The 14,070-nt window shown below is 42.7% G+C and overlaps 1 protein-coding gene across 2 annotated transcripts in view; it reads right to left on the reverse strand.

Annotated features, from left to right (window-relative positions):
• DCC (DCC netrin 1 receptor) overlaps positions 1-14,070 on the reverse strand; it is a 592,501-nt gene that overhangs the window by 365,778 nt on the left and 212,653 nt on the right. For both annotated transcript variants that reach the window (XM_074568848.1, XM_074568847.1), the window contains exon 2: positions 7,199-7,519. In XM_074568848.1, the coding sequence (XP_074424949.1) occupies positions 7,199-7,519 (321 nt within the window). The remainder of the gene's footprint in view (positions 1-7,198; positions 7,520-14,070) is intronic.

A 14,070-nucleotide genomic window follows, 5' to 3' on the forward strand; every position in this document is an offset into this window, starting at 1 on the left:
GGAACGTTTTGGCAGAGCTATTCCCAGTTCACACCGGTGGGGAGAGGCAGGGAGGGGATCAGGTCAGTCTGCTTCATGGAAAGGTATAGAGCTGGAAAGGTTGATTTTCTGCGGGGGGAAAAAACCAACCAACCAACCAAACAAAAACCCCAGGAAAAACAAATGAAGAGTAGGGAGGCTGTGTAGAGAGTTGGAATAGAGAAGTGAGTGAAAGCCAGAACTGTGTGTTAATTGAACGCGGCAGGTGCTATCACAGACGAGCTCCTCTTTGCCCTCGTCTCCAAGGAACCCCCAAGTCGCTGGTTTCTTAGCCTATTTGAAGAGACGTGACTTCTAATAGTTTTTTATAGCAAAATAAAATACCTGTTAAACTAACTGTAGTATTTTTGTTATCTTTAAAATATTTAAGTAGCATATTTAAAGTGAATGTTAAGCAAAACATCTGATTAGTTGTACTGTATCTAGACTACATTACACCTAAATAATAACCAATACAATGCTCAGCTTTCTCTACTTGTTGCCATTTGGGCTCACTTTCTACCCGATTCTTCACCCAACAGCCTTTGATACTGGCTCCAAATACTCCAAAGCTTCTTTATTCCTTCTACCTGTTCAGAATGAAGAATCTGAAATTTTCGGGGATGGGGCAGAAGCTGGCTGCCCCGTTCCTCTTGGCACTAGAAGTCAGTAGATACGTATCATGAAACGCTGCTAATTCTCTTCAAAACCACTTGGTGCTTACTGGTAACTGTGATTATGAAGAACCGGTCGCCAAAAGGAACTAGGTCCTTATTCCGGAGTATTCACTGAAGTGGAGATTCAAGATAGAAGTGATTCAAGATAGACATGTTCTGATAGTCAATGGTCAACTAAGGATTGAGCAATACAGGGAGGAGTATCTTGCCTTCTTCCACAAATTAAAGCTACGTAAAACCATCACCTACAGCTCTTGTGTCCTGCAATGAGCGATGCCATCGCGACTTACCAGGGAAAAGTCGAGCGACGCGCGGCAACTCTGTGTACGAGGCACCTAGAGGAGCCACTGAAGCTCCGTAAGACTAAATTTGGGACAAATACATGGAGGAATTAAGGATGTCACTCAAAATCTGGTGCACGCAAACGGCGACACAGAACAGAAGCCTTTCCCCATAGCTTTGCACCTCATATGTTCGAAGCATCAACCATGAACAATGTTGAAAAATGACCGTTTCAAGAAGAAAAAGAAATCAATCGGTGATGGCATAAAAAGGAAAGCTACCTTACTAGATATGCTGGGCACTGTGTTTGGATTTTTTTTGGTTGCTTATCTCCTTGCACCCCCATTTACAACAGGGAAAGTCAGACAGCAGGAAAAAATTCAGGCCAAAATGGAGCGGCATATAGAGAGTCAAATATTTACCTGTTTTCCTGATGTTTTCCTTTCACACTTCAGACCTGTTTGTAACTAGAAATGTGCTAATGAGCTTTAATGGCATGACAGAGTACACGTTTGTGCATGAGTGGTGCGTGTGGAGCTCACAAATACAACAAAGGAACATTAAGCAGCGATAGCGCGGAGCGAGCACTCGGGAACCGTCCGTTCCATTAAGCAAAGAAACTATTAAGCACTATAGGTCATCAAGCGATGTACAAAACGATCCCACAGGCATATATTATTATGGCATGTAGCAAAAAGAGGGGGAAAAAAAAAAACAAACCAACACACCTCTAAATCATCTCAGTTAGCTAATTCTTAAACACTGAACTTAACCAATTCCTGGCAGAGCCCTAAGTGGTGCTCAGCGCACCACTACACGCTGTGTGCACCGAGCGGGCTCACGTAAAATGCGACTATAAAAGAGCGTATTAGGGGGGGGGGGGGGGAAAAACCAAACCCTGTTGGCCAAAAGTTCATAAACACCCATCTGTTTTGCTGAATTCGCACCAGTGGGTGATACTCATAATCTAAGTTTTCCAACTATAATGTTTGTTCCACAGAGTTAAGATTTGTTTCAATTATTATGTATTTTGCCATTTACCAAGAAAATCCACTTTTGGAGCTCCAAAATGAGTTTGGGAGGGAAGTTTGGTTTAGGTTTGTTCACTACTTTTATCGTGGTTTATGAATTCACATGAAATAGTCTAAACTCTCCTGTGATTCAGAATCAAACAGGAATAAAAAAATAAACCAATAAGGATTAAGTCAGCATTCAGTTATAAATCAAGTTATACCACCCAAACATTTGATTTCTGAGAGTCATTTTCTTCCTTTATCAAAAGAAGAAAGGGATCACACATCCAGGGAATGAGAAAGATGGAACACTAGATCCCATTTTGTTTATTCTGTTCAATATAGTGTTTCCTCAATTTTAGTATCGTGTGTTTCCTGTGTTTCTACCTCCTTGTGCCACTCTAAATGATTCATTCTCATCCTTAATTCATTAAAATCCCCAAATACCGATAGGCGGTAATCAATATTTTATTTCATACTTTCTTAGCCATTCTGTGTGCACTTAAATAGATCTTTCAGAGTTATCAGTGGATTTAGAATATGCAAAAAAATAATTTAGGAAGACAACGGAGCCATAACACTAAGCGGCGATTAAAATTTCTTCGCATCTGCAAGATTTTAACCTTGGGCTCAACACCTGTCCTGGCAACGAGTCTCCTGTTACTCGAAGCCTGGCAGATGTTAGAGAAACGACAATACACAAGGTGCAATCACAATAAATACGGGGCCGTAGGTTTTAATTCCAGTTACTTTATCTCTTTGGAAACTGCTGGTGTTCTGGCTAGACAAGCACAAAAGTTTTGATTAATTATTTTTTTTTTATTCATTATAAAACACACCCTGGATTTCTTTTATTTTTCTAACACTAATGAAGCGAGCTGATAGAACACCGCGGCATGAGCGGCAGTCTCGCGTTCCAACCAGAGCGACACACCGATGGGCGTCCAACGCTATCTAAAAATAACTTTTACATCATTTCAAGCTCTTGAAGAACTAAGTTGCTGCTTGGCTGACAGTTTTTTGGGAGCGTATGGGCTGACCTTCTGCCGAAGGAGAAATATGACAAATGATTTTGTTTCTTTGTTTGTTCCGTGGTATTTAGCGTTAGAGTTTAAACCCAGAATAAACCTGGTTGCAGATTAACCTTCCCCGCAGCCCTTCCATCACCTTTAAACAGTAGAATGGGCTCCACTTTGATATCTCAGAGGGATTCCAGCTCGGCAGTGGTTTGTTGTGGGATTTTTTTTTATTTTTTTTTACCCTCTTCCAAAATCTCCTTCGATTTCAGCCAGGACTGAGTCAGTAGCAATATACCCACGGCCAGGAATGGAGTGCCAAAAGTCCGTAGGGGTTAAGGAAGGCGAAAGAAGAAAAAAAAACCTAATTAAAAGGCACTTAGAAATGTCCAAACACTACACTCATGACTCAACTTACTGACCCACAGCCCACACTGGCGACCGACAGAGCATTCGGGTGAATTATACAGACATACACTGTTCCTACAGTCTCTAGATAGCTGTTATCATTAAATATCAAAGCCAAGACATTGCTCTAAATGAATCTATAGCTGTGATGTAGCTTGTCTGTTGGTTGGTTGGTTTGGTGTCGGTTTGGCTTTGTGGTTGGGTTTTTTTGGTTTTTTTTTGTTTTTGTTTTTGTTTTTTTGTTTGTTTTGGTTTGGTTTTTATTTTGGGGGTTTTTTTGGTTTTTTTTGTTTTTGTTTTGTTTTGTTTTTTTTTACAAGAAAAAAATATTATAAATAATTTTCAGCACAAATCATTTCTAAATCATTATGACCACACACAAAAAATTCTTAGCGTGTCAGAGAGCCGGTCTTCACCAAGGGGCTGGATGCTAAAGTTGTGGGAATTCCCCTATAAAGTAACTTTGATTTCACTTTTTATCACCCCCTGGAAGACCAACGTTTCAGATTAACAGTAAAGCCAGCACCTCTGAAGGACTGATCCTGCAACTGTCCGTAAATAGAGATATAAGACAGGGTTAGTGTGGTTTCTAATCTGAAATCCTACCAATTACTAGAAATACCAATAATCACTAGTCTGTTAAATTGGGAGTTTTACGAAGATGCTGGAGGCGGAAGCAGCTCTTAGTTTCTCTCCAGCGCTCTCATTTCCATTGCAGCCTGGAACACTTCTACAGCTGGAGCACGTCGGGGCCGTAAGGACCCTCGAGAAGTTCTTTGAAACGGTGTATTTTCCCCGTACGTGGCAGGCTTCGTGCATAAAATTCTCGACTGATTAAAAGCAGTTTTCATTTGCTACATTTTCTTTAGCGAAAGCACTTCAAGCCATGAAAGCAGAAGGGGAAAGGGCTTTAAGAGGGCAATATACTTTCAGTACCCCTGAGCAGTCTGTTCCACGCGGAGTTGAGTGTTACCTTTTAGCGGTGACTGCTTTATTGACTGTTAATGCTTTAAAAAGTGTGGTGAGACCACGTTCAGAGTCTTTACTGCAAGAGAGATATATGCCCCCCACGCAACACCAGCGGTTTGGCAATTGTAACCTCCAAAGACATAAACGTTGATGTATTCTACGTTGCCAAACAGCACAGTAAGCGCTTAAAATGCTGTGAACAGACCTATAGTTTAAAAGTGACACTACCCAAGATTAGACTGTAATTCAGTGAACGTATCTCTTCCTAAAACCTGCCGGAAATATTGAAGAATGGAATCTTGCGCAGAAGTGGGAGACTAAGCGAAACGAGGATGTGTTCTGTCGACATGAACACGATCTTCCCCTCATCGGGACGGCGCAATCCCACACACCACCACCGTCATCATCATCTCATCTGGGCGAGAGCAATAGGGTCTCCGGAAAAAGTCTGTTTAGCAGCGATACCTCGTACATCACACAGGGATCAGAAAGATTCAGTTTTCAAGTGTTATGACCTTAAACGTAGCTCTAGCCTAACCCAGTACTCATCTCCGTAAAGGGAGGCTTTGCTGAACAATAGGAAGTTTATTTGCTTTGCCAAGCAATGATTAACACAACACGCTGGAGTGAGAGACCTTCACTTCTCCTCTTGCCCTCTTTCCCCGACTCCGTCGTGTTTCCATCTGCCAGTGCCTTAAGTCAATGATGTTCTGCCAACATTGCACAGGGACTCCTTCAAAAAAAAAACCAAAACAAAACCAAACAACCCACAAAAATTCTGCTCGCTCAGGAATACGTGTCCTTCAGAGAGCAACATACTATTTCTACTTGAAGAACTTGTTGCCAATTTTAAGTGCCGTACACCTAATATTACACCTTATAATGTGAACCGTTTTAACACAATCAGAAAAAAACCCCAAAATAATCAGAATCACCGAGGTCAGAAGGCACCTACGGAGACCACCCAGTCCAGCTCCCGGCAGAAAGCAGGGGCAGCTACCAGCAGGTTGTGTTGGGTTGCGTCCAACTGGATCTCAACTATCTCCAAGACAAAGACTCCACCTTATAGGAAAAATACTTATCTTTAAACTAACTTGCAGTATCTCAGTTTGTGCGCATCGTCTCTGGTCCTTTTCACCGTTTTTCCAATTAAGAGATCTTTATCAGCTCTTCCAGTTTCAGCCAAGCTGTTCTTGAACAGACTAAGTCCTGTCCTCCCCCTCCCAACGTCCCCCCGTCCCTGCAGGGTTATGAGATCAGGATCCGCCACGCCAAGCACGGTTCTTCCTACGATACGCTCGAAATTACAGAGCTGGGCACACAACTCACATATGTCCATTCCGTTAAAAAGAATAATTGGAGTGATTTTATTAGTTAGTGGTTGCCAACCACCAAAATCAAGGCCAAATAACAACTTGAACTGGCAAAAAGCCCTAGTTGGCAAAGCGCAGCTCTGCAGGCTCCCTCTGAGGGTGACTTGTAACAGAATGACCAATTTATTTGCATCTGTGGGGCTCTCCATCACTTTGGGGGGGGGAAATCACAGCACAGGAGAACATACACTGGTTAAACGACCAGAGATGGAGACAGAAAAGTGGTGGGGAGGAGGTAGGTTCGGAAAGAGCCAAGACGCTTATTGCTTGTTTTAATTAGGTATCATAAGAAAACATGCCTTTTCTAGCTGGTAGAGAAGAGTTTGGAAGAGGGGAAGTGGAGTTTAAAGGACCTTAAGGCTGGAAAAGGCACCAAGTCCATGAAGGACGCTGGAGAGAGCAGCTGAGAAGACAGCTGCCTGGAGTCCCTCCCAGTATAACTGGTGAGAGATTAGGAAGACACAGGACGGCAAAAAGTTGTAGAATATTTTATCCTCTTTTCCCAAGGTCACTAAGTTAGCCCTGTGGATGGCCGCTCCACCCTCGCCGAGGGAAGGCAACCAGGGCACTCCTTAACAGGTCTACGTTAGAGCGATCAGCGATACGCAGTCGTTTCCATCCATGAGAAGAGCAGAAACAAAAGGCATCCCCTTCGAATTGGCAAAATTCTTAAATAACAATCCTTAAAAAAAAATAATTCTGAACTACGGCACATTCTAGTTTTGTATTAGCGATTTTGAGTTTCTTTGTGCCTTTTATTTGAACAGTTTCAAATATTTTTCCCCCTATAATTAGATGATTAAGGACTCCCTACACCCTTCTACAGACCAATGAAGAGACAAAAAGATTTTAAAACTTCAGATAAACATCTTTCACAAAGGTATTCGTTAAGTCAATGTGAAGCCATAAACGTTCTCAGATGCCTCGTAATAAACTTCTGTTCCTTCTGCCGTATACCTACAACAAGAGCTTGAAAGGAAATACAAAGAGGCTGCTGATTCCAGCAAGCTGCATAATGAGTTCCTGTCTATGAAAAAGTTCCTAAACCATAAAAATTCGTACATTCAGTGCCCTACAGAAGTTTGGCATTTTTTTGTGTGATCCTCAATTCATCAGAAAAGCCGTTAATTTCCAACTTCAGAGGTTTCATCTATTTTGAAGACAATAAATACGCGGCAAATAATTCAGAGCAACGAAGAGGTGATTAGACATATTTAAACAAGAATAATACCTTGTCAGAAATAAATTACTGTCGCAGAAGTGTCATATCTAGCTTTACTTCTTTTGAAGAAGGGGGGGGGGGGGTGGGGGAAGAAAACCCACAGCGCTTGAAGTGCTTTTATGTACAAATTTTGTTCTTTTTTTTTTTTTTTTTTTTAAAAAAGCAGCTTCTCACAAAGAGTATTTGCAGCAATCCAAAGAGTAGGAAAGTTTTTGCCTACCTGCTACCATGACCTTAGCTGTCCGACTGATGATAGCTCCAATGCCTTCTAGAGATGCTTCACACTGGTAGAGACCTTCATCCGGCTTGTGGTGCCTGGAGTGGACTATGTTTTGTATCAAAAGGGATCCGTTGGCCAGTTGCTGCCTCCTTTCATCTACTGCCAGGTTTAAGAAGACCGCGTCTTTCTTCCATTTAATAACCGGGGCTCCTCGATCTGATTCCGCTACGCAGTTCAACAGCACGTTGCCTCCACGCATGGTGACGGCATCCGAAGGCTCAGTCAAGAACCTCAACGATGTAAAAGTCTTAATCTGTGAACCTGAAAGACCAAAACCATAAGAGACATGGAGTTAATATTGGTTGTACATTTCCATGGAGGAAGAAACATGCTATATTAGGTATAGAAAATCAATATAGGGAACCCACAGAGGCACCATAGATATTTCTGGCAAATATTGTAAGAAATTAAACTACGATTCTCTGCAAATTGTTAACACAAAAAAACCCCAAGCATAAATTATATTTCTGTCCCATCACTACAAAAACGATATTTGCAGATAAATGCTTCTTCTATATGTAAAACATGGAGACAAAGCAAAGCTAAAAAAATCCGTACAAGTATACGTGGCTGAGTAGGAAATTAGCATAAAACCACCATACCTCCTGAAGTTTATCTGGAGAATTTAATTGCTTAAAGGACCTATTCTGGCTACGGGAACTAAGATGCATTTCTGTGCGACAAGCACAAAAAACAGCATTGGGCCTCACTTCATTTGCTGTTAGCAAACAAGCTGGAGGAGAGCGTGCAGGGGTGGAGCCTGCCCATCTATCAGAAACAGCGCCAAGACCTCAAACCTGACGGATCTTCTTCCACCTCACCAGACCAACGTTCCCCTCACCTGACCAACTAGTCTGGCCACTCCTCTCCAGGAGGCAGCAACAGAAAAACCATGGGAGGATGTTCTTTACGTAGAGAGGAGGCAGGAGAAGCGTTGAGAGCACCAACTCTGCCAGCTGCACACCACCCCTACCACGACACCGAAGACCTGAGATTCCCACCTGCCGCAAGAATGCCGAGGCCAAATTCTTACGTGTAACAGGACGCTAATCAACTTGGTGTAGGTTAGAAGATAAACCAGACTGTAAAGGCAGAGGGAGATGCTCTCAGAGCAGAGCTACAATATGAGGTCTGCTAAAGAGTACAAAAATCATTAAACTGCTTGAGAACACGTGGATGCGATACACCAAAAGGGCACAACTCAACACGAATGGTCCTTTTTCTCTATTACATCACGTATTTTCTAATGATCTACAAACAGGCAAAGCACATCCAACTTGTATTTTTGCACAACAGCCTTCTCAAATCTCAGTTTCTCACTCGAGTATAGCCACTATCAGAGTAGTTCCCACTATTATCACCACAAAAATCAACGTTTCTGCCACATCACTGGCTTGCCCATCCCACCCTGTCCAGGGGCAGCACCTCTGAGGGCTTCCAGGTTTGGACACAGACCTCTGGTTCCCAGACACACAGGTTGCTCCCCAACCTCCAAACTCCGTGCCAGTGACAGCGCTGCTGTTCTGTGCTCCAGGGCGTGGGGAACGGAGTTTGGAAACAGCTGTACATGAACGCAAAAATGGCTTTTTTTTTTATTCTTCATCATCAAATGAATCCTTTTACCTCGTTAGAGCAAATAAAAACAAAGGTTTATGCGATAAAAAGATTCAAAAAAAACCTTTTAGTCCTAAGAAAAAGATTAATTATTTCTATTTTATACCTCAAACCAAAGCTTTCTATGAATAACAATGCATAAACAGCCACTTGGCGTTTTCTTTATAGAAATTAATTCTGTTGTCAAGTGCTTGGTTCCACCTGTACACTAACTGAAGTGGCAAGGTACCCAATTTTCCTTCAAGGCACATAAACAAAAAAAGTTGCGGCTTCAAAAACTTAATAAGATTTAGGAGAGGAGAACGCAAGAGTTGGAAGCCTCAACTTGGAGAGTATTTCAGGCACAGTAACAGCGGCGCCGTAAGAACTTAGAAAGAAAAGAATTGCCCGAGAGTATCAAGAGGAGTAGTCAAATCCTAATTTGTTTTTCATTTACCTTAATGCTCTGATTTCAGAGCTTCTTCCAGAACTACTGGAAGAAGCACATCAGAATTAGGCCCAAAAGCTGCACGTTGGCACGGGGCACTTTTGCCATGAAACATGGCTATCAGTATAAAGGTACATTTACAATGCATAAAACAGTAGTTATTTTAAAAACGCATGGTCCCTTTTCCTTCCCCTTCTCCCAAAGGCAACTGCGTTCTGTTTGCAAATCACAGCTTCCTGTTGGACATTTTATTTATGCCACTAACACTTAGAACACAGTTTAACACAGCTGTTTATGACAGCATGTTAATGATTTTATGTGCCTATTATCACAAGTAAATAATCCACTTCTGCAGGAGAAACAGGGTTATGACAGCTTCCAGTGCAGCGAATGCAGAAGTTACAGAACTTAAACAAAGATTAACTTTCTTTTCATGCAATTACCCTTGCAGTTCAGTTGCAATTTCAGCTATTCATGTCCTTTGCAAAAGGCGTATTTAACCTAAATTGCTTTACTACAAGGAACCCAACAGCTTGAATAACCCGGAAAGCTTTCTGAATGGCAGGAAAAAAAAAACACTAAATCTGCTTGGAAATATTATTCCTGCAGATAGAAATAACGGTGACGCCTTAAAAATGGAAGAAAATGACCATGTATCTTCCGAAGAGATTACCTGGAAGGATAAAAATCTAATGGGCATGTTTTTGTAGTATGTAGGTGCTGAATCATAGAATCTTCATGGTTGAAAGGACCTTTGAGATCATCGAGTCCAACCATACGCACACACACAAAAAAACCCCTACAATCTGTGTCACTAGAGCATGCCCTGAAGCGCCACATCTAGACGTTTCTTAAACACCTCTAGGGATGGTGACTCAACCCCCTCCCTGGGCAGGCTGTTCCAGTGCCTGACCACTCTTTCAGTAAAGTAATTCCTCCTAAAATCTCATCTAAACCTCCCCCGCCGCAGCTTCAGACCGTTGAGATGGAGAAAGGTAGAAAAGCATTTGAAAATCCCGTTAGTACCTATTTGCCTATTTACACTACTGGTCCAGTTTGGAAATCCCAGTTGCAGCGTTACACTCGACGCCAAGGCACCTTTCCCAATAAAGTGTCATCTCATCGCGCCCTTGACTTCCACAAAGTTGCCACCCGAATTTCTACTTCAACCAGCAAACACTAAACCTCTCGACCAGATTACAAGAAGGAATACGCTATACCTAATACAGAAATCTATTTCAGCACCTGAAAAAAAAAAAATAAATTCAAATAATTTCATGATATAACCCAGGATGAACAAACACTTTGTTGAATTAAGGGAGAGACCCAGGCTTGACCACACCACACCTCCATGCTTTCCTTCTATACGCATAAAACCAAGGACTGCCACCTGAAAAAAACCCACCAAAAATCCACCTGTGGAATTAAAAAAAGTTTTAAACTTTACTCACACTAAGAAACCAAACTCTAACGCAGCTTATGAAGCACGTTGAACATGCTCTAAGCAGGCTGATGGAAATTTCAGCTGATGTAGAGGACAAGTGGCCATAACAGACAGCCCGATTACAAGAAGGCCACTTCAGCACAGTTTGCCTCCAAAAAAAATACGCATATTTACCATTTCTTATTATTGGGGGGTTCTTCCCAAAGGGAACTTAATTACTCCGTGAAGATTTCTGTATTCATTGTATATTCACTAAGGACAGCGCATACTTATATGCATACATATATACACGCGCCCTGAAACAAAACCAAGCCTATGAAAGAGTTCTTAAGACATTGTAGAAACTACAAGCGAGTGCAATTTCTCTAGCAACTTTTCTTAATTGTACATTTACTTTTAGGCCAAAAGCAGAATTCTAAAGCATTTCCCTGGATCCCTTTTCTCCTGTATAGTATCTATCATAGAACCATTTGGATTGGAAGGGACCTTAAAGGCCATCCGGTGCCACCCCCTGCCCTGGGGCAAGGACACCTCCCACCAGCCCAGGTTGCTCCAAGCCCCATCCAACCTGGCCTTGAACCCCTCCAGGGATGGGGCAGCCACAGCTTCTCTGGGCAACCTGGGCCAGGGGCTCACCACCCTCCTGTTTAAAAGCATCAGGATTTCAAGCCCAAGCCAAACACCATCCATGCTCCTGCTACCCCAGGTAGAACAGCCCATACTTGCTCTGCTCCTAGAGATCCTTTAGGTCCCTACTGCCTAAAACCCCCTTATTCTGAGAACAAGACCCAAACAAAGCAAAGCTCCAGCAGCTTATGGAGATCTTTCCTCCTGAGGCACTCACTGCAGCTTGTTTTCTCTTTCTTTATTCTCCAAAAGCGGGACTGCCATCTCCAAAACTCTCACGGCCTCCACTCCTGCGTGGTGGAAACCCAGGGGGAAACCCCCGGTTGCAAGCCCGGAGGCAAGAGCAGCCTTTGCAGTCTGAAGTATCAGGTTTGCAAGGCAGAGCCCAGCCAGCCATCTCTCCAGCTACCTACCGCACAGCCTTTTAACAGCTGGAAACATGAAGACAATAAAAAAATAATGAAAAAAGTTCTTTACTATCTCTCCCTGTCCTTGGGCAGCTTCCTTGCCATTGTGCGTTAGAGTTAAGTGTCTTCTAGCTGAAACAGCTACAACTGTAAAGTTACTTTGCCATTTTTATAAGCAGTGTAGGGGACTCATTTGAAAACAGAGATGCTAAACCTACAGTTTAATCCTTATTGCAACAGCTCAACTGAAACGGAAGGCAAGGGAGGAAGTTTATAAGAAGGCAGCCAGGCAGGAGAAGGAAGAGATGACGAGCTCTTATAAAACTTGCTGTAAAACACACTCGTGTTTTCTATTTCCAAGTTTTGCTCCCAGTGGGAGAGTCTCTCCCTTTATTTGGCATTTTTGCTAGCACCCGTAATTTTTCATCTGCACTTACTTGCAATCCCTCAGAGCTCCAAGACATTGAACAGCTGGAAAAAAAAAAAAAAACAAAAAAGAAAAAAGGCTACGGCAATCAACAGTCACCAAGTCATGGAGAACGCACTTGTTTACACTTGCACAGGGCCCTGGTTTGATGGTCCCCCCAGTACCAGGTTTGCAAAAGCCAGCCCATCCCCATAGTGGATGACGCTTTCTTCTATCACCTGCATCCCAGCAAGGACGTCCTTGCAGCTGCCTTGGGACACCCTGCCTCCCCTGGGACTTGCTACCAGGCTTTTTTGCATCTCAGAGGCCTTAAAAGTCAAAATAAGAGAGGGAAGTGCTGCTATAGCTGCTTTATCTGGCACCAAAAAAATACATTCACCTTCTACACACATGCTCAGAGCTGTCATTTGAGGCCCAACACTCTGATATTTGAAGAAAACAGACTTAAAGGAAATAGAGTCCTGCAAACCTGAGGCTGCTGAAACCGACGGGGCCAGGGCACTTTTGTGCTTCCTCTTCCCTCTGGCTACAGGCGGCGCAGAACAGCTACGAGCACAGATTCACGAGCTCTACGGCTTAACTACAAACTTGAATGGAAGGCAGTTGTAAAGATTAAATATCTCCTCCACAAAGCGACCGTCTCAGCTATTCCGAGCACATCCGTGTCATCAAACAAGCCCGTAGCGCCGCTTGGGGATCTGAAGCTCCGAGGTCAAGGAGAGCGCCCTTGGCAATAGCCCAAACGTCCTTTAGCCAAATAAAGGAGTAGAAAACTTGAAGCTAAAAGACCCCGTCCCTGGTCCCTCGCTGCTTTAGCAACCAAGACATTACCCTATGTGATGACCTGCTTTGTGATACAGGAATAAAACTAATGGGCTTCTCACCCTGACAGGTAACATCACAGCAACTTCAAGGTTATCATTCTCCAGGCCACAGACGAAATTAACATTTAAAAGATGATCTCTGACGTGCTTCTTAATCAGTCCCTCGCTTTGAATCCTCCACTTTCTGTTCTGGCTTTGTGAAATGTAATCTTCCAGGGTGGGTTGTGGGTTCTTTTTTTTCCCCCGCTTCATGTTCTGCATCAGTTGCTTCCATTATAGAGAGGGAAGAGATGTCACAGTTGCAAAAGCATTTGACCAGGCCACCCCCGGAGCTTTCTTCTTTTTCAAATAAACACTACGAAATAAGGCTTTTTGCACACAGACCATTTGAAATCTGTGAATACAGAAATACCCCCCCCAGTCTCACTGAAATTTGGTAGCGGAGCACTGCAGCTGAACTAAGTCTATTACAATGAAGTGTATTTATGGACACTCAGAAAACACATTTTCTCTGAGGATTTTTTTTTTTGTCCCCCCCTTCATCTGTATGTATTAGCTTAACAGCCAGGCTAATAAGCATTTATTTACATGCTTAGGTAATGCAAAATATCCAGCAAAACTTGATACAGCTGTATCTGTTTACAGAAAATACACCAATCAAAAGCTTACTATATATATTAAAAGGAGAATTCTTGTTGGAATGTTTTTATTATAACCTATGATGTGCCTTCTGGGGTGCTGAATATTTCATTTCAGCTCTATGAAATTTTGAAAAAAAGCTAGCCTCATGCCTGCATTTGATGTTCAGAGGTAGAAACAAAAAATTCCCGCTCCAATTCCCGCTCAGTGGCAGCCTCTGGAAAAGACAGAGTTCAGGTCCCCTAAGCTGAGATCATCTGATGTCAGGTGTAGGTAGGGCTTGCCTTAAAACAGCGAGATTCTCATCGCCTAATTTCAGCCAAATCAGTTTGTTCAACAAAATCTAGTCTCCCCAACCCACAAGCCTTGCAGTATGCACTGCTTCTTCAAGCGTACAGACCAA

The sequence above is a fragment of the Larus michahellis genome, chromosome Z (assembly GCF_964199755.1).
Source record: "Larus michahellis chromosome Z, bLarMic1.1, whole genome shotgun sequence".
Lineage (NCBI taxonomy): Eukaryota > Metazoa > Chordata > Aves > Charadriiformes > Laridae > Larus > Larus michahellis.